This window comes from Littorina saxatilis, linkage group LG16 (genome assembly GCF_037325665.1).
Source record: "Littorina saxatilis isolate snail1 linkage group LG16, US_GU_Lsax_2.0, whole genome shotgun sequence".
Lineage (NCBI taxonomy): Eukaryota > Metazoa > Mollusca > Gastropoda > Littorinimorpha > Littorinidae > Littorina > Littorina saxatilis.
The window spans coordinates 13,889,735-13,909,500 of record NC_090260.1 but is presented as its reverse complement, the minus strand read 5'-3'; the positions used below and the strand labels follow the sequence as shown (position 1 = coordinate 13,909,500).

At 39.4% G+C, this 19,766-nt stretch overlaps 1 protein-coding gene and 1 long non-coding RNA gene across 5 annotated transcripts in view; one reads left to right on the top strand and one right to left on the bottom strand.

The window, feature by feature from the left end:
• The window catches only part of LOC138950459 (uncharacterized), a 138,210-nt gene that overhangs the window by 74,817 nt on the left and 43,627 nt on the right, over positions 1-19,766 (bottom strand). The gene's annotated exons all lie outside the window — the stretch shown is intronic.
• Positions 1-19,766, top strand: part of LOC138950458 (sodium-coupled monocarboxylate transporter 1-like) — a 104,784-nt gene that overhangs the window by 43,182 nt on the left and 41,836 nt on the right. For all 4 annotated transcript variants that reach the window (XR_011450666.1, XM_070322186.1, XM_070322187.1 and 1 more), the window contains exons 9-10: positions 12,257-12,397; positions 18,039-18,174. Coding sequence is in view for 3 of the 4 variants with exons in the window: in XM_070322186.1 (XP_070178287.1) it covers positions 12,257-12,397; positions 18,039-18,174 (277 nt within the window). In the remaining variant the exon portion in view is untranslated. The remainder of the gene's footprint in view (positions 1-12,256; positions 12,398-18,038; positions 18,175-19,766) is intronic.

Genomic DNA, 19,766 nt, shown 5'->3' with positions numbered 1-19,766 from the left:
ATATACCAGATAAAAAGAAAAGCAGTGGCCACAGGATAAAAGAAACCAAAAGGAACAACAACAGCAAAGCATATCCTTCCTCGATAGGATTAGCTTGACCTTCCGGTTGATCCCATGTACTACTAATTTACATAGCTTGACCTTCCGGTTGACCTCATTTACATGATATACACACGTGTGATTTGAACGATTTTTATCTCACGGGTATCTCTCTCACGTATGTGGGATAAATTTACTAACATTGTTCACAGTTCTCTGGAGAAAACTAAATTCTTGCAAAGTGCACAGTCGGATAAGAAGTGACAGTCAAACGCATATATACCCCTTCTTCAAAGTCAGTTAAACAAAGTTGTCAGTCAAGTACTGCTTGAAACAGGTGTACATGGCAGGCAGGTTTGCTGGAGATTCGACTGTGAATGTTCTGCCAGAAGAAGAAAATGGTGCAAGCACAATGTTGTGTCCAAAAACAACCGATGCAGGAATCTGGCAGAAGTCAGCGATAGGTTCTCCTTTTTGTGGAACGATATCAGATCAAGCACCATGCCATTCACACGTTTTGATGGACGGTCAAGGTCTTCCAGAAGGTCCGGATTCAGCAGGTGGTTTCTTGTGATCCTATGTTTCAGCAAATGAACCCCAACATTCCGGCCCATGATGCAACGCCCTGCGTCGACATCCAAAAATGCTTCTAGTTCTAATCCAGTCTTATTCCCCAGCTTTGTTGCTTCTTTCACTGTTCCCTCAATTTCTGCCTTGATTTCAAGTCCTTGCAGCAAGTTCACGTCGAACACTTTGGGGAGAAATGAAACCAGGTCACTCCAATCCCTCCCTGTTTCCAACCGAAGCAGATCCAGCTGCAACAATAGCTTGTTGGTCAGTGGTACCAGCTGAAATTTGGGTGGTCGACCTCTTCCAGTTGCTGTGAAAGCAGACTTCATTTGCTGGAAGTGAGCATCATCTGTAACACACACAAACAAAACAAAAATGTAATACTATGTTCATAATAATTTTGTACTGAAACCATGAAGGCTACCAGTAAGTTCGTCACGCGGTAGATTCATATCACCCGTGACGAAGTTACCGGCAGGGGTGGGCGGGTGTTTATGCTTAGAGTTTATGCTTTCAGATGTTTGATTTGTGGGAGAGATAGATTCAAGATTCACTGACATTTTTTAGAGAGAGAGAGGGAGAGAGAGAGAGAGAGCGTTGTTATTTTAAAACCTGAGATCTACTCATTGTGCAGTTCTCAACTGAGCAGTTTTCAGACAACACAGTCCGAGTGTTGTTATTTTAAAACCCGAGATCTACTCATTGTGCAGTTCTCAACTCGAGATCTACTCATTGAGCAGTTCTCAAAAGCATGTAGTCTGAGAGACGGAGCGAGAGAGAGAGAGAGAGAGAGAGAGAGAGAGAGAGAGAGAGAGAGAATTGAATTGAATTGAATTGAATTGAATTGAATTGAAATTTATTTTACGGGGGTGACAGAATAAGCAATGTATACATGCTTCTTTTCATCCGGCCCTCGCCCATTGAGGGGTAACAAACAAGAAGAAATAAAAGATAAGTTTAACAATAGTACAAATGACATATTTACCATAATTAACATGTCAAGCAACCAATAAGACATTTTAAGATGCATTAGGATTCTTTAGCAATGCTTGAAAATTATATATAACAGGGAAATATGTGTTTGTATAAAAAAATCCTTCATGAATTATATATAATCATGTTTTTCAATATAATCAGAGAGTACAGTTATATTTTGCCAGCTGCTTGATAATAGTTTTTATAAGTTTTGTAAAAGAAACAGCATGTAATATTCCTTGAATGATGTTTCATGAATTCGTAATTTAATTATATTTGGAATGGCGTTCCACATAATTGCTCCAGAATATGATAGACTCGACTTGTACAGGTCAATTCTTGGAGTTGGTGTAATTAATTTGTTACATTTTCTATAATGATTTACAGACTAACCCTTATAGCACGAGCTCGGATAGTACGAATTTCGTCATAACTCGACTTTTTTCTGGGGCCCTGCAAACTGCTCTCTCTTTCATAGTAAATAAATTATTGATAACTCGAAGCTTCATTAAGACGAATATATTGATAACTCGATGTTATTTCACGACCCCTTGATCCCAAAACAGCCCACATAAGTCGAATAAATGAAGAAAATGAAAAAAATCTCACCAGAGTGACACCTGAATAGTATTCAAATACATGTAAGCACACTATACCAGGCATATTAGAGACTCTGTATGGCTCCTATAAGGGGAAGAAATGAAGAAAGAAAATTAACTGGACAGTTCCAGAAATGTCTAGAAGCTAAGGGAGGTCACTCTTGCTTTGTTATCTATGGACAGGAGCCTGAGGAGGTAACTCTTATCATACCAACACACCGCATATAAGGGTTTAGCATGATCAGTTGAACCTGCTGGTCAATTATCTGGAATTTTCTCAAGAAAGGGAGGTAACTTATCCCATAAAAACCATGTAAATAGGAATTGAATATATATTGCGACACTGTCAGTGGGCAGCACACGCCTTACAATGTTTTTGAGGCCGCCATAGGCGAAGCCGGGCCCTGAATGTTACTAACATACCTTCATGAAGCAGAAGAGCATCAAGGACTTCTTCAACCATTAGTTAAACGGTATTGTGACTTTGTATTGTAAAATTGGATAACTCGAATTCTTTCTAACTCGAATTAATGTCCCTGACCCCTGAAGTTCGAGTAAACGAGGTTGCACTGTATTTTGAAATTTGAGGCAATGAGTGTAGGGGCATTCCCTGACATAATTCTATGCATCATCACACCTTTGTTATATGCAAATCTATCTTTGATAGGAAGAATTTGCAATCGTTTATAATCAGTCATGGAAAGAGATGTATTTTTTAAAATAATTAATTTAACAGCTCTGCTATGTAAACTGCCCAAGTGTTTCAAATTATTTGCACTTGCAGAGTCCCACGCTGTGGACGCATAGTCAATAGCTGACTGAATATGTGCCTGAAAAAACAGTTTTCTTGTGCGAAGGTCTAGAAAGTGTTTGATTTTTGATAACTGAAATATTTTTTTGGATGTGTTTTTACAAAGTGTATCTACATGTTTTGACCAAGACAGGTTATTGTCAATAGTTATTCCCAAGACTTTATGGCTATCAACTTCGGTACCATCTTGATTTCGTATTAGCAATGTCGGAAATTTAGATGTTAGATTTTGTCTTTTTTGCCTCGTGGTAAGTAGCATGCATTTAGTTTTATTTGGATTCAGTGACATATGGTTTAGTTCTGACCATTCAAGTAATCGTTCAATGTTTTCTTGGAGGATATTTGCTAGTTTAATAAGATCTTGGTGACTAGAATGAATTGTAGTATCATCGTTTATATATATAGAAAATAGTAATGGACCAAGAATAGAACCTTGTGGTACTCCAAATCTTACTGTTTGCTTACAAGAGTATGATTGTTTCAGATAAGTGCTTTGCTGTCTGTCTGACAGGAAAGATGTTAAAATGTTTATGGAATCTGTTGCAATTCCATAAATCTCAAGCTTTTTGATAAGGAGTTTATGGTCAATTAGGTCAAAAGCTTTAGCAAAGTCAACAAATAGAGCAGCACAGAACTGATTATTATTAATGTTTGTCAGCCATTGGTCTACTAAACTAATAAGCACTGTTTGACATGAGTGTTTTTGCCTAAAACCTGATTGATTATCATGGATCAATTTATTGTTCTCAAAGTGAGAAAGGATGTGTTTATTGATATGTTTTTCAAAAGGCTTTGAAAGGATTGATAGAATTGATATTGGTCTATAATTTGAAGGATTTGTAGTATCTCCTGATTTAAAGAGAGGAATCACTTTAGCCTGTTTGAATTGTTTAGGAAAATAGCTTTTGTCAATACAAAGGTTATAGATAAATGTCAATGTATCTGTGATAACTGGAGCTGCCATTTTTTATAATTTTTGCATCCAGACCATCTATGTCACGTGTTCCGGTTTGTTTTAGATGCTGAAGATGAGAGTAAACATCCAGTATAGTCATTGGTGGCAGTGTATGCTGAAAATGTATCTGTTTTGAATTGCAGTATTCCTTTAAATGTTCTAAATTATTTGACTGTGTCCGATCACAAGAAATTACTTTATCAGCAATTTTGAGAAATGGTCATTGAGTGAGACTCAGACTCAGACTCAGAACTTTATTACAAAAGGATAAAGGTTTTAGGCAAAGCCTATTCTTCCAACCTGTCCTTTATACAACACATAAAGACAGACGAACATAACAAATAAAAATTCAATCATATAAGATATAGAAATACATTGTATGTATTGCAATACTATGTGCAGTTACGGAATTATATAAGGAGAACTCAAAAATTACAAAATTACATTGACATAGTTAAGCCTTTCATTTTGAGAATTAAGTTGCTCAGATAAGCTACACATCCGTTAACACTAGTACAAAATGTTCAACAAAATAACAATCGAACAAGACATTTCATTCACGAATGATGTGTGAACGGGACTGTCTCTTAAACAATTTCACTGAAGTTGCATTTCTTATCTGTTGGGGGAAGGAGTTCCAGAGAAACGCTCCCGAGAAGGCTAGGCTCGATTTGTAGAGGTCTATGCGAGGTATAGGAGGGATGATTTTTTGGGACCCATATCTTTTTGTGGCATGTTTGAAATGTGATTGCAAATATTTAGGACAGTCGTCATTTAGAATTTTATACATGAACACAGCCTTGTTTAACGTCAACTGATCTTTCAAGGGGAGGAAATTTAGGAGCTTTAGTTTTTCATCCGTGGACCTATTCAAATCATGCAGAATAAGTTTTGCAGCTCGGCGATGCAGGGAATTGAGTCTTTTTAAATGAACATCACTGCAGTTATCCCAAAGTGTCGAAGCGAAGTTTATATGAGGCATTATGTGGGCGTAATAGAACATTTTGAGTGCTTCAGAATCGGCGTAATGCCTTAATTTTGATAACAGGTACAAATTCTTTGATACTACTTTGCAAATATTACTCAAATGAGTTTGCCATTTCAACTCTTGATCAATGGTAACACCTAATAGTCTATGTTCCTTAACTTGCTGCACTTGAGTTGAACCAACTGACAGTTGTAATAGTAAAGGACTTAACTGGTGTTTTTGTCTCGTGGTTATCACCATACTCTTTGTTATAATCGGATGAATGATCAATGCATTAGAAACGCACCACTCAGTGATTTCATCCCCACTTGTTTGAAGAGAAGAGTTGACGGATTCCAAAGATTTTTGACCGGTGTGAACAGAAGAGTCATCCGCGAAGAACTCACATCTAACTGAGAGAGAGAGAGAGAGAGAGAGAGAGAGAGAGAGAGAGAGAGAGAGAGAGAGAGAGAGAGAGAGAGAGAGAGAGAGAGAGAGAGAGAGAGACGGACGTACATACACCCATATCCATGACACGCACGCACACACACGCACGTACACACGCACAAACACTCACACACACCATCGCACACACACACACACACACACACACACACACACACTCACACACACACGCGCGACCAAGAGAGAGAGAGAGGGGGAGTCCTATGACTTCAACCTCACTGTCAAGGAGGCAGAGAAACTCAATGTGAGGAGAGGGAGGGGTGGAAGGAGGTGAGAGAGAGAGAGAGAGAGAGAGAGAGAGAGAGAGAGAGAGAGAGAGAGAGAGAGAGAGAGAGAGAGAGAGAGAGAGAGAGAGAGAGAGAGAGAGAGAGAGAGAGAGAGAGAGAGCCGCGCTCGGACTACTGTGGCGAAGTTACCGGGACCGGTGACGAATCTACCGTGTGACGAACTTACTGGAAGCCACCATGAAGGCCTGTTTACTTTCAGTTTTACTTTTGTCCCAAAACAAAAGTTTGCTTTGTTTTTCTGTCATGTATTTGGTTATTTTTTAACTCGTTTCTAATTTATTATATCACCTTGCTTGTCATGAGAAACAAATTAGTAATCACACAAGTTTGATGGACCATAAACTCTGATTAACTGGGGGGAAAAGGAAGAAGGAATGGAGATGCGCAAGGGTCAGTGTAAGCTACGCTACTCGTTGCTAGGCCTAGTCTTGCACTTCCGGTTTCAGCAAAGGAACAATTATTCCTTTTAATCCTAATTTAATCCTCAAGAAAACAACAAATGAGAAACAAAATCCATCGGAGTAATAATTCAAGATTAGTTTGAAACAAATATATCACATGTACGGCGAAACGCAAAAAATAACTTAGGTCGTTTATCGAGTACCCCCATTTCAACACCCAATACAAAATTACCCAGCACAAACTACTATCATCAAAATGAAAACTACGCACTCAAAACGCTAAATTCAGCAAAATGGTTCGACAGATCAACTTCTAAACACTAAAAGAACAGAAAAACATCAACACTTACCTAGGATGGGTTTGATTTCTTCCACAAATTGTCTCGAAGCGTGCGTCACCATCGCTTCGCTTGAATACTCCGCCATGACTCGCGATCAACGCAACGGATTTTACCGGTTTTGCAGGTCCTCGGTTTTGATTGGCTCGCGCTTCGCGCGCATGAATATTAAACGGAAACTTCCATATTTGGAGGATTCACAAGAAATCGGACTTTCTAGCGCATCTTTTACAACTACGAACGTTTGAGTTGTTTTTAAGTTACGAAAGGTTAAAGTTGGGCAATTTTTTATTGTCCATGTCTAAAAGCCACCATCGATTTAATCTAAAAAAATACCCCCCCTAGAAAGAAAAGGGACTCTTTCTTTAGCAGTCGACACTGGTTTCCGATCGTTGAATGAAGCTATTTTTAGAAAATACAACGCCGAAAGGGAAACACCACAAAAAGTTGAAGAGCAAGTAGTAATGGCGGTCGCGTCACGGCTGTCCGAAAATCCGGAGAGAGTATTTGTGACCCTCCACCACGGAATGAGTCGCATGTCATGTTTGCATGATTTTCATATTTTTAAATTTTCATAAAGAGTGTTTTATGCTCTATCCAGTGGTAAAAACCGTTTTAGAAAAGAGCGAAAACTTTTCGAGTTATAAGCCTGTGACTAAGGTGACCCTCACACTTTTACCACAGTCCCCCCGGACTTATATTAAGCCTAGCGCAGAACCGCGCGAGGTGACATGCGACTCATTTCGTGGTGGAGGGTCACATTTGTGATTCACGCACACGCATTCAATCCAAGCACATTTTGCAAACAAATGGCATGGGGTAAAAGACAAAGAATCCAACTTCATTTCTGTAGTTTCCATTTTCAATAATATGCCATATACTGAAAGCTGTCGGAAATTGAAAACGTTTTATTTTCAGCACAGATCCCGCTTTCCCGCATGGGACTAGCGTTACTGCCGCTACCTACTATATAGACTGCAGTGTGTGTGTGTGTGTGTGTGTGTGTGTGTGTGTGTGTGTGTATGAGCGTGTGTGTGTGAGAGAGAGAGAGAGAGAGAGGAAGAGAGATGATAATGACGATGATGATGATGATGATGATGATGACGATGATGATGATGATGATGATGATGATGATGATGATGATGATGATGGTGGTGGTTGTATGTGTGTACGTGTAGTTTGTTTTTAAACTCCTCTTTTTTTATTTAACCAATGTTACTCTCTTTCTCTCAGTTTGCTGGCGTGGAACAGCAAACAAGTCCAGCAATTCACCGGACAGTGCAACAACAAAAGACAGAAGTGCCTGGCCACAAAGCAGGTGTTCGACAGAATGGGGCAACAGCAATGTCCAGCCGGTTCCAGTTCCAAGGAAATCAGCATGGTTTACCCTTGGGACTTTGCTCAGTAGGTAAAGACATATTAATACTTTACAATTTGTCAGTACTTAAAAACAAGGGGGAACAATAGTTATATTTGTGTTTATGTGCTGTTTTCTCCAACAAAGAAGCACACACACAGACACAGACACACACACAGAGACACACACACAGACACACACACACAAACACACACACACACACGCACACACACACACACAAACACACACACACACACACACACTACATTTTCGATAATGTCACCATACCATACCAGCTTAGAAATGGCAAGTGGATAGGTACCCAAAACCAGACTTGAGCTGTGCAAATAGTGGTTAGTAAATAATATGTTGATCAACTCTGTGGTTGCCTTTGTTTCAGAGAAGCAAATCGTCTACCTTGCGAATGAGGCAGGGGTACAGAGGAGGGTAGCAACTTCAGTCTTCGGCATGGTGCATCAATACTTAGGCATGCAGTTTTGTGTGTGAATGAACAGCACAAATCCATTTTGAAAATGTCTTGATCGTCGGCCACATCAAGTTCGACCCTGATTGGCATTTCAGTTTGTTGAAAGTAAAGAGAGACGTTCGATAGCAGAGTGCACGGATGACATTTTCAATTCAGTGAAGTGATGGACAGACTGACAGACCCACGTGTGCAAGGACACACAGCACCATGTTACTTTCTACAACTGGAAGCTGTATTTACCAAGGAAACTGAACAATTAATCCTTGTTATGAAATTTAGAAGTACCACAACTTCAAGTCGACAAGTGTGTGTGTATTGTTTTCAGCAGACAGCCTCAAATAGTTTGTGTTTGTATGTGCGTGGGTGAAGAAAGAATAGAACATGGAGGGGGGAGAGGTAGTATGAAAGAAGAAGAAATATTCGAGAAAAAAAAATCATATGACTGATTGTTTTTTCTTCTGCATGGGAGGAGAGAATGATAGAAAAAGACGAAAAAGTAAAAATTAGGGTAACGTTACAAAAAGGGCAATAACTCTGGAATGAAACATTATTTTGACCTAAAACCATACAAGTAATAACGGCAGATGATTGAACTTACTATTTCCCGGCAAAAGTTTGTTTTTAAAAGTTTGGCCATTTTAAATCATTTTGGGGGTATCTCCAAAAAAGGGTTATAACTCTGTGAAAAATAAATTTGAATGTCTGAAATTCTCACATCACGTTCTAAATATAACAGCCTGTCAAATAAAATCCAAAACTCAAAATCGATACATTTGTCAAGAATGTCCCTTTTCGCAGAAATGGCCACCCATATAATCATTCATTCGCTTGCGGCTTCGTGGCAGGCGGAAGGTAAAATCAGCCAGATAAGTTTTTGTTATTAATTGTTTGTCTGTGCACTTAAAAGACCGTTGGGTCGATATATTTGTGAATGTATTGTTTTGTCAATAACAAACGTTCCAACAACCTACCTTTCTTGTTTTTTGATTGTGACATCAGTCGTTTGCAAATTACGCCTCGGAACACACTCGCATTTCACAAAGAATGCAATAAATGGCAACAATACAAATAAATGCATCAGTATTATTAAATAATATTTATTAAACAAAAACAGCACAGATACGATTTTTATCAACAACACAGAACGTGAGGTAAGTCGTGTGAGCTGACCCCCATCTGTCACCAGTAGCAAAGAGCAACTCCTTTGCACCCATCAAAACAAAATCTCAACATACAATATTTAATACACATTGTAAGACAAAACATTTGTATATATTTCGGGTTTTTTCTGTGGGTTAGCCAAGACCAATAATCAACTATAGTCCCAGACTCTCACAGAGATTGCAATATTTGAATAAACCCTTGTGTTGCATGTTTTTCACTTATTATATATATACACATGCCTTCTCTCCTTCGTGTTTAGGTGTTGTAATTGAAAAATACAACATTTGAGGGCGAATACACATTCTGTAGAGGATGACAGATTAAAAAGTCTTCCTTGCATGTGAAATAACATAGTTTTATAAAGACATCAGATAGAATTTTATCATTTAAACTACTCACTTATCACCCCCCCGGCGCAAATCAAGAGCACACGATAATTCCAAGGAAATGACACTCCTCTTTCTCTCCCTCTTATTACTTACAGTTATACTCACACACCTGCGCGCGCACACACTCACATACACCTGACACACACGCATTCACTCTCGTGCGCACATACATCACACATAGCCAAGTCATGTATTGATTTTGGGCAAATAACGAGGGCAGTTTATTCAAGAGAATACCATCTGACAATGAGAGATATCATTGTGCAGTGATAAGTCCCCAACAAAAAACAACAAACATTTGGTTACACTAACAACAAACACAAGGAGCCCTCACTCAAAAATTAACACCGTGAATAATGATTACATAACAAGGTTCGAGTCGCTTCATGCACAGCCTCACTTCAAGTGAAGGCACAAACAGGCATGCATTTGCCTTAAAAAACAAACATCATGCAACGGATTGCTAACAAAATACAAAGGTGGATGCCGGGGGTGGATGGGGGGTAAGAAATAAAAAAACGCTGGCGCTGGACCGGAGTACGCTCCCCCAGTATGAAAGTTTTTGTCTTGTGCACATGGATTTAAAAAATTTTTTTTTATTTATTTTACACAATTAACAAAAATTATTTGAGTAAAACAAGAATTAAAAAAAAAAATAAATAAAAAAAAATAGACCGCCCATGCCGGGAATCGAACCCGGATCACTTGGATTAAAAAAAAATATATATTATTTATTTAGTTTACACAATTAAAAAAAACTATTACAGTAAAATAAAACATTAAAACGTTCATAATAAACAATAATAAACAAGAATTAAAAAAAAAAAAAATAGACCGCCCATGCGGGGAATCGATCCCGGATCTCTTTGGCCATAGTCGGAAACGTTTTCCTCCAAGCCAACAAATCTGACAATCGCCAGTGAACTCAAATGCCTATAGTCCTCGCGCAGTGGTACACGCACGCAAAGCACGCAAAAAGCCTGGTGTGGTGTCGCTGGCTGGGCGGTTTATCAGCCGAACGGCTGTTCTATCCCACCGCGAATCGCGCCCGCCGTTAAGAGTGGCTTTTGTGTTTTTTGGGGCATTTAGGTCCCAGGTAACATTATGAAGTTTTAATACGATCAATCGGACCTATTATCAAGTTAGTGTATCAACTTTTGAACGAACTGCGCCCAGTAGTTTCCCAGCAATAAGCTGTTAAGTCGAGACGAACAGACACACAATTAAAGTCTGCAGGACCCTGGTACTGCGTACTCGGGGATAGTTGGCATATGCCCGCTGCGCCGCGCTGGTAAGGACTGACCACAATAGATAGATGGATGGTGCTTCAGTCCCACGAACAGGTGTCCATTAGGGAGTAGCTCTGTAGATGTGCTAGTAGGCAGTGGAGGAGGGGGAGGGTCTTGGGGGGGGGGGGGGGACACCTAACCACAATGTGTTGCTCTCCCGTTCTTATTAGACCCCCGCTGATGCATCACACGTGCAAGCCCCCCGGCAACATGGACATTGCGGCTGGGCTCTTCTCCTTGAAGTCCTCCTCTCCCCTCTCTTTCTAATTACGGGCCTAAGTGTTGATATCCGGCTTTACTACCCTCTCTTCCCTACCTGCTAACACTGATCCCTTTAGGCCTACCTCAAGTATCCAACATCCTCCTCTTCCACCCGCGGCTAATCTGTCTCGTTTAAATAGAGTTTATCTGACGCTGTCCGCTCTATCTAAACTCACACTAAAACATTTCTTATGAGTAAAACTAAATGTGCAGAAATTTGTCTAAAGGATGAAATACCTTTTACACACAGTTTCATTTTATGGCCATGTCCCCTGTTTTTGTAAAACACACTTTTTGTGACTTTTCACTAATGATTTTATTTTATTTTTTTGGAATGTAAAAACGTCTCCTCATTTGTTCTATCAATTAAATACTGATTTTTATATTTAGTCAAGTTTTGACTAAATATTTTAACATCGAGGGGGAATCGAAACGAGGGTCGTGGTGTATGTGCGTGTGTGTGTGCGTGTGTGTGTGTGTGTGTGTCTGTGTGTGTGTGTAGAGCGATTCAGACTAAACTACTGGCTTTTTATACTTTGAACTAAACTGCTGGTAATGTTTTGGATATATAAGCTGTTTCTGAAAACAGTTGGTTATACCTACTATGATGTTTTCTTGCCAAAATGTTATTTCATCTGCTGTTTCAGTTTTAACCCGACCCCCCCCCCCCCCCCCCCCACCACCACTACAACGCCATTCTTTCCAGTCACTCATAGTTTGAGAACAGCCTGGTTGAACAGTAATGTGTGCAGAGGTCAGATGGCCGTGGCTATTTCCCTGACTCCATTCATTGGGCAAAGTCGACTTGACGAAGCTTCAGGAATGAATGCTCAGTAAAAGTCCATTTCGGGTTCAATTTAAGAACGGCATTAGCCAACACATTATGTTATCTTGTGTTTTAGTTTTAACCCCAACCCTGAACAACGGCATTCGTTCTGGTCACTGGTTGTGGGAGGAGCCATCCGTTGGACGTGCGTTTTTGGATTCAACCAGGCAAGCGTACAGAGATACTGTTCTCTACCCTCCCTGAAAAAGGCCAAACTGTAAGTGAAACTTCTTTTATTTGAAAAATATTTACAGCGCACAGAGATACTGTTCTCTACCCTCCCTGAAAAAAGGAACTAGGTAATAATTACTGTAAAGGCTTTTGTAAGTTTTCCTCTGTTTTACTCAAATTTAGATGTTTTTGTTTTGAAACCCACGAACGCTATTCACGACTTGTTTGCTTGACCTTTCAGATTTCATGGGGGCTGCCATTTTGTTTTGCCTGCGGCTTTATATCTGGTTTACGTATTTTTGGCTCACGTAAGTGTAGCCTATGCGATGCTAACGTTTGTCTGTCTGTGCGTGCGTGCGTGCGTATGTATGTATGTATGTCTGTGGTAGAAACTTTAACATTTGAAGACGTCATATTACATTAACGTCACATTATGACGTACGAGGGTTAGACGTCACGCGATGGAATTACTGAAAGTCTCGGTGATTGTTATTTTGAGCGGGCCGAGACTATTTGGCAGTCGTGTCCATGTAAGTAGGCTACATGCAGACAGACAGATCTAGATCTAGTGTCTCGCTTTCTTGCACAGTTTCACCTATGCTCTTTCTGTGTGTGTGTGTGTGTGTGTGTGTGTGTGTGTGTGTGTGTGTGTGTGTGTGTGTGTGTGTGTGTGTGTGTGTGTGTGTGTGTGTGTGTGTGTGTGTGTGTGTGTGTGTACTGTGTGTGTATGTGTGACGGAGTGATTGAGTTTGTGTTACTGTTTGTCGATTTCTTACGTGAGCCTTGAAGGCTTCGCCTCTTGTCTTGTTTAACATAGCATTTGTGTGTTTTTGTCAGAAGAGTGATGTATCTGCAACAGCTGTTACTTTTCGTTTATGTAATATTTAGGGTTTACTTTACGTGCAAAATAATGAAGTATGAAGAGCAGATGACAGAAGAGCACCTGATATCTTACTTATATGTCTTATAATTTGGTTTGCTGAACGTGCTTCGATAGCTGCATGTGAACGTAAGTAACAGCTGTTCGTTAGCCATGAAACTAACGACAACAAAGAAGGGAAGTAAGCCTTGAATGGTTTACGGGAGTTGTCTGCCCCATTATCGAAAGCTACTTCCGGTTATAACCATCAGAAAACAATAAATTGTGCGTTCTTACGACCATTGAGGTCTTCACTCTGTTAATGACTTTGTTATTATCATTCTCTTCAAGCATATCTGTCTAATAAGTCGAACCAAAATGGGCTACGTTCAGCCTGTGTACATTTCCTTCTGTGATGTGACTATTGGATGGCGTCATCGAACATTCGTTGCCTAAGCTAATTTGAATAAAGCTCAGTTGCGCCATCTTGTTAGCGTAGGTTCCTAAATGACTTCTGACTGGGCAGGACCGGAAGTTGAGCCGCAGCCAAATTCATTATTTCTGATTGGACAATGATGCCGACGCCCACTTGACCCCCACTACAATGTCAAGGTCGGAAAGTGGTGAATACTGTAATCGACTTGAGAAATGTTCATGCCGATAATACTTGATAAAGAAGGAATCTTTGTGCCCTAACTCAGGCTACAGTTGGGGATAGAAGTTCAATATGGACCAGTGAAGCGGCCTTCACGAATCACTGTAAAAAGCCCCCTTTTCTTCAAAATAACATGATACAACTTAGTGTGCAAGTCAGACTAATTCAAATATGCTTTAGATTTAGTTTTTTCGGGTTGATGAGAGCATTATTTGAAGCACACCAGGAAACTGAAGAAGCTTTTCAAAAACAGAGTGAAAATAAGTGAAATTATCAACTTAAAACAAGTCGCGTAAGGCGAAAATACAATATTTAGTCAAGTAGCTGCCCTTTTTCAGCAAGACCGTATACTCGTAGCATCGTCAGTCCATCGCTCATGGCAAAGGCAGTGAAATTGACAAGAAGAGCGGGGTAGTAGTTGCGCTAAGAAGGATAGCACGCTTTTCTGTACCTCTCTTTGTTTTAACTTTCTGAGCGTGTTTTTAATCCAAACATATCATATCTATATGTTTTTGGAATCAGGAACCGACAAGGAATAAGATGAAAGTGTTTTTAAATTGATTTCGAAAAAAAAATTTTGATAATAATTTTTATATATTTAATTTTCAGAGCTTGTTTTTAATCCGAATATAACATATTTATATGTTTTTGGAATCAGCAAATGATGGAGAATAAGATAAACGTAAATTTGGATCGTTTTATAAATTTTTATTTTTTTTTACAATTTTCCGATTTTTAATGACCAAACTCATAAATTAATTTTTAAGCCACCAAGCTGAAATGCAATACCGAACCCCGGGCTTCGTCGAAGATTACTTGACCAAAATTTCAACCAATTTGGTTGAAAAATGAGGGCGTGACAGTGCCGCCTCAACTTTCACGAAAAGCCGGATATGACGTCATCAAAGACATTTATCAAAAAAATGAAAAAAACGTTCGGGGATTTCATACCCAGGAACTCTCATGTCAAATTTCATAAAGATCGGTCCAGTAGTTTAGTCTGAATCGCTCTACACACACACACAGACACACACACAGACACACACACAGACACACGCACATACACCATACCCTCGTTTCGATTCCCCCTCGATGTTAAAATATTTAGTCAAAACTTGACTAAATATAAAAAAAAGAGACTATTTGTTATATTTTTTTGAAATCTCGAGGGCTAGTTATAGGTTATTTTCAGCAAGCTTCTTAATGAATTAATTAAAATTGCCTTTAGTTTTTATTTTCTTCGATTTGTTGAAGGGGGTCCATATTAGGGGACTCACACATACTTTGAGGTTTTGCTATTATTTTTTGTTTGCAGTAGAAACTCGGGGTACACACTGTTAAAATGTAACAAATACTGTCTTAGCTGTCATATATAGCCATTTTTGTGTTATGAAAGCTTTGGCTGTGGACAGAAACGAGTCTGTTTTAGGCGGCAAATTTAGAGTGAACGCTGCCAAAAGTGAAAAAAAGCGAAAAAGCCTAACGGTTTTGAGGTTTGTGTTTCTGCAACTGTTTTGACATGTGCAACGTATCCAGAGAGGGTGAATAAAGCGAATGAAATTGTTTTGAGCGCTCTAGCGCCGTTGGTTTGTCAGAACAGGAGGTGGTCCATATTAGGAGCCGGTCCATATTAGGAGCCTTTCCCCTATGTGTGTGTGAGAGAGAGGGGGAGAGAGAGAGAGAGAGTGTGAGAGAGAAACTGAGCGAGAGGGGGGGGGGGGAGAGCGAGAGAGATGATTTGTCCTTCGCGGGGGGTATGCAGTGCCTTGGCTTTGCACTTCTACTTAATTGTTATTATTAAAAATCTAATGAAGACTTGTAGGGGAAGGGCTCCTAATATAGACCGGCTCCTAATATGGACCACCTCCTGTTCTAACAAACTAACGGCGCTAGAGCGCTCAAAACAATTCCATTGGCTGTATTCACTCTCTCTGGACAACTTGCACATGTCAAAACAGTTGCAGAACCACAAACCTCAAAACCGTTAGACTTTTTTCTCTTTTTTTCACTTTTGGCATGGTTCACTCTAAATTTGCCGCCTACAACGGACTCGTTTCTGTCCACAGCCAAAGCTTTTATCACATAATAAAAAACGCTGGCGCTGGACCCGAGTACGCTCCCCCAGTATAAAAGTTTTTGTCTTGTGCACGTGGATTAAAAAAAAAAAAATTATTTATTTATTTTACACAATTAAAAAAATTATTTGTGTAAAACAAGAATAAAAAAAAAATAAAAAAAATAAATAGACCACCCATGCCGGGAATCGAACCCGGATCACTTGGATTAAAAAAATATATATATATTATTTATTTATTTTACACAATTAAAAAAAACTATTACAGTAAAATAAAACATTAAAACGTTCATAATAAACAATAGTAAACAAGAATTAAAAAAAAAAAAAAATAGACCGCACATGCCGGGAATCGAACCCGGATCTCTTTGGCCATAGTCGGAAACGCTTTCCTCCAAGCCAACAAATCTGACAATCGCCAGTGAACTCAAATGCCTATAATCCTCGCGCAGTGGTACACGCACGCAAAGCACGCAAAAAGCCTGGTGTGGTGTCGCTGGCTGGGCGGTTTATCAGCCGAACGGCTGTTCTATCCCACCGCGAATCGCGCCCGCCGTTAAGAGTGGCTTTTGTGTTTGTTGGGGCATTTAAGTCCCAGGTAACATTATGAAGTTTTAATACGATCAATCGGACCTATTATCAAGTTAGTGTACCAACTTTTGAACGAACTGCGCCCAGTAGTTTCCCAGCAATAATCTGTTAAGTCGAGACGAACAGACAGACACACAATTAAAGTCTGCAGGACCCTAGTACTGCGTACTCGGGGATTAAAGTCTGCAGGACCCTAGTACTGCATACTCGGGGAAAATTGCTATATATGACAGCAAAGACCGTATTTGTTACAATTTAGCAGTCTTGATCCCGAGTTTCTCCTGCAAACAAAAAAGGAATAGCAAAATCTCAAAGTATGTGTGAGTCCCCTAATATGGACCACCTTCAATAAATCGAAGAAAGTAAAAGCTGAAGGCTATTTTTATTACTTCATTAAGAAGCTTGCTGGAAATAACCTACAACTAGCCCTCGAGATTTAAAAAAGAAATATAACAAATAGTTTTCTTTTCGTGGAAGTTGATAATTTCACTCTGTTTTTGATAAGCTTCTTTAGTTTCCTGGTGTACTTCAAATAATGCTCTCATTAACCCGAAACAGATCAATCTAAAGCATATTTTAATTAGTCTGACTTGTACACTAAGTTGTATCATGTTATTGTGAAGTATAGGGGGCTTTTTACAGTGATTCGTGAAGGCCGCTTCACTGGTCCATATTAGGCGCCCAGGCTCCTAATATGGACCCTTAATGATTTTTGTCTGTATTTAATTTTTGCTGAATGTCTATCAAAGCTATTTCACTCTAATTAGGCTTAACGGTTAACCTAAGAGAGAAGGACTACCAAACACAAAATAAAACTTCTTCGCAAGAAAACAAGCTAGTTATCAGCATGAAACAAAAAGTGGTCCATATTAGGAGCCCTTCCCCTACCTATTGCTTCCCGTTTGTACGAACTTTTCAACAGTCATGAATCTCTCCAGGCCTTTAAATGTGGTTAAGAGCATCCTTCCGAACAATAATCTGTTTCAGCTCAGCTCTAGACTATGAGTTATTTATAAAATTATAACAGACTTGTCGACAAAAAATATAGAATGGTAATACTGCTGAATATTGTCGGCATTGCTGTTCTGTTCATTGTTATGAGCAGTCCCATTTCTGCTTCAGCTCTAGTCGTTCAAGTCTGGATAGCTATAGGCGCATCCTTCCGACACTATTCTGTTTCAGCTCTATACTACTGAATATTGACGGCATTGCACAATTGCTCTTTGTTATGACTAGTCCCATTTCTTTTTTGACTGGTTGGGAAGACGGTACGTATAGCGTGCCCCTTTACTCAATAAAACAAGAAGATTATATTACAAACCTAACACAAAACATGGTATCTGTTAATTTACTGTACGTGAGACTGAAACATTTATATGTGGCACACACACACACACACTAAAAACCCAGCCCACTTACTTTTGGCGCGATGCCTTACATGACATAGATGGATGCATTGTGTGTTAAACATTGCTGGTGTGTTAGCAGGTGTCCCAATTGTGTTTCAGCTCTCTACTGCTGAATGTTGTCGGCATTGCTGCACTGCTGACCCTGTTCTGTTTGACCGGTATCGTCATCTTCGCTTACTACGCGGACCAAGGCTGTGATCCCTTGACCTCCAAGATGATCAGCAACCCGAACCAGGTTAGTGGACAGATAGGTTGGTGGGTTGTTTGGTTGTTTGGTTGGTTGGTTAATTGGTTGGTTGGTTGGTTGGTTGGTTGGTTAATTGGTTGGTTGGTTGGTTGGTTTTGTTACTGTCCCTTGACCACCTAGATAATTAGTAACCCGAACCAGGTTAGTGGACAGATTGGTTGATTGTTTTTTTTTACATTTAGTCAAGTTTTGACTAAATGTTTTAACATAGAGGGGGAATCGAGACGAGGGTCGTGGTGTATGTGTGTGTGTGTGTGTGTGTGTGTGTGTGTGTGTGTGTGTGTGTGTGTCTCTGTGCGTGTGTGTGTGTAGAGCGATTCAGACTAAACTACTGGACCGATCTTTATGAAATTGGACATGAGAGTTCCTGGGAATGATATTCCCGGACGTTTTTTTCATTTTTTTGATAAATACTTTTGATGACGTCATATCCGGCTTTTTGTAAAAGTTGAGGCGGCACTGTCACACCCTCATTTTTCAATCAAATTGATTGAACATTTTGTAAAGCAATCTTCGACGAAGGCCGGACTTCGGTATTGCATTTCAGCTTGGTGGCTTAAACATTAATTAATGACTTTGGTCATTAAAAATCTGAAAATTGTAATATGTTTTTTGATATAAAACGATCCAAATTTACGTTCATCTTATTCTACATCATTTCCTGATTCAAAAAACATATAAATATGTTATATTTGGATTAAAAACAATCTCTGAAAATTAAAAATATAAAAATTATGATCAAAAAAAATTTCCGAAATCGATTTAAAAACAATTTCATCTTATTCCTTGTCGGTTCTTGATTCCAAAAACATATAGATATGATATGTTTGGATTAAAAACACGCTCAGAAAGTTAAAACGAAGAGAGGTACAGAAAAGCGTGCTATGCAGCACAGCGAAACCACTATTGCGCTGAACACGCTCGTCAGTTTCACTCCGTTTTGCACAAGCGGCGGACTACGGTCATTGTAAAAAAATGCAGTGCGTTCAGTTTCATTCTGTGAGTTCCACAGCTTGACTAAATATAGTAATTTCGCCTTACGCGACTTGTTTTAAAGTTTGTTACTGTCCCTTGACCTCCAAGTTAATCAGTAACGCAAACCAGTTTATTGGACAGGTTGGTGGTGGTTGTTTCTCTACGTCCCCTCTTAACCAATTTGGCTATTCGGGGCTGATTCAATTTTGTTTCCTTTACATGGTGATCTCCGTATTTTGTGTGTGTTTTTGTTTTTTAATTTGTTGTTGTTGTTGTTGTTGTTGTTGTTGTTGTTGTTGTTGTTGTTGTTGTTGTTGTTGTTGTTGTTGTTGCTGCTGGCTGTTCCTTGTCCCGGTGTGCTCTCACACCGCCCCGTCCCTGCACTCACTGCTCCATCCACATCTGAATTTCGTTTCGTGTTTGATTTCTTTACATGGTGATTTCCGTGTTTGTAACTATTTTTTTATTTGAGTCAGTTACAGTAAAGCCAAGCTGGTTTTAAAAAAAAACACAAAACAACAACATATTTTGTGCACCTGTTAATCAAATCTTGTGAACAATCTTGATCTTTGGTCAGTGTAGAAAAAAAAGACTCACCCAAAAAA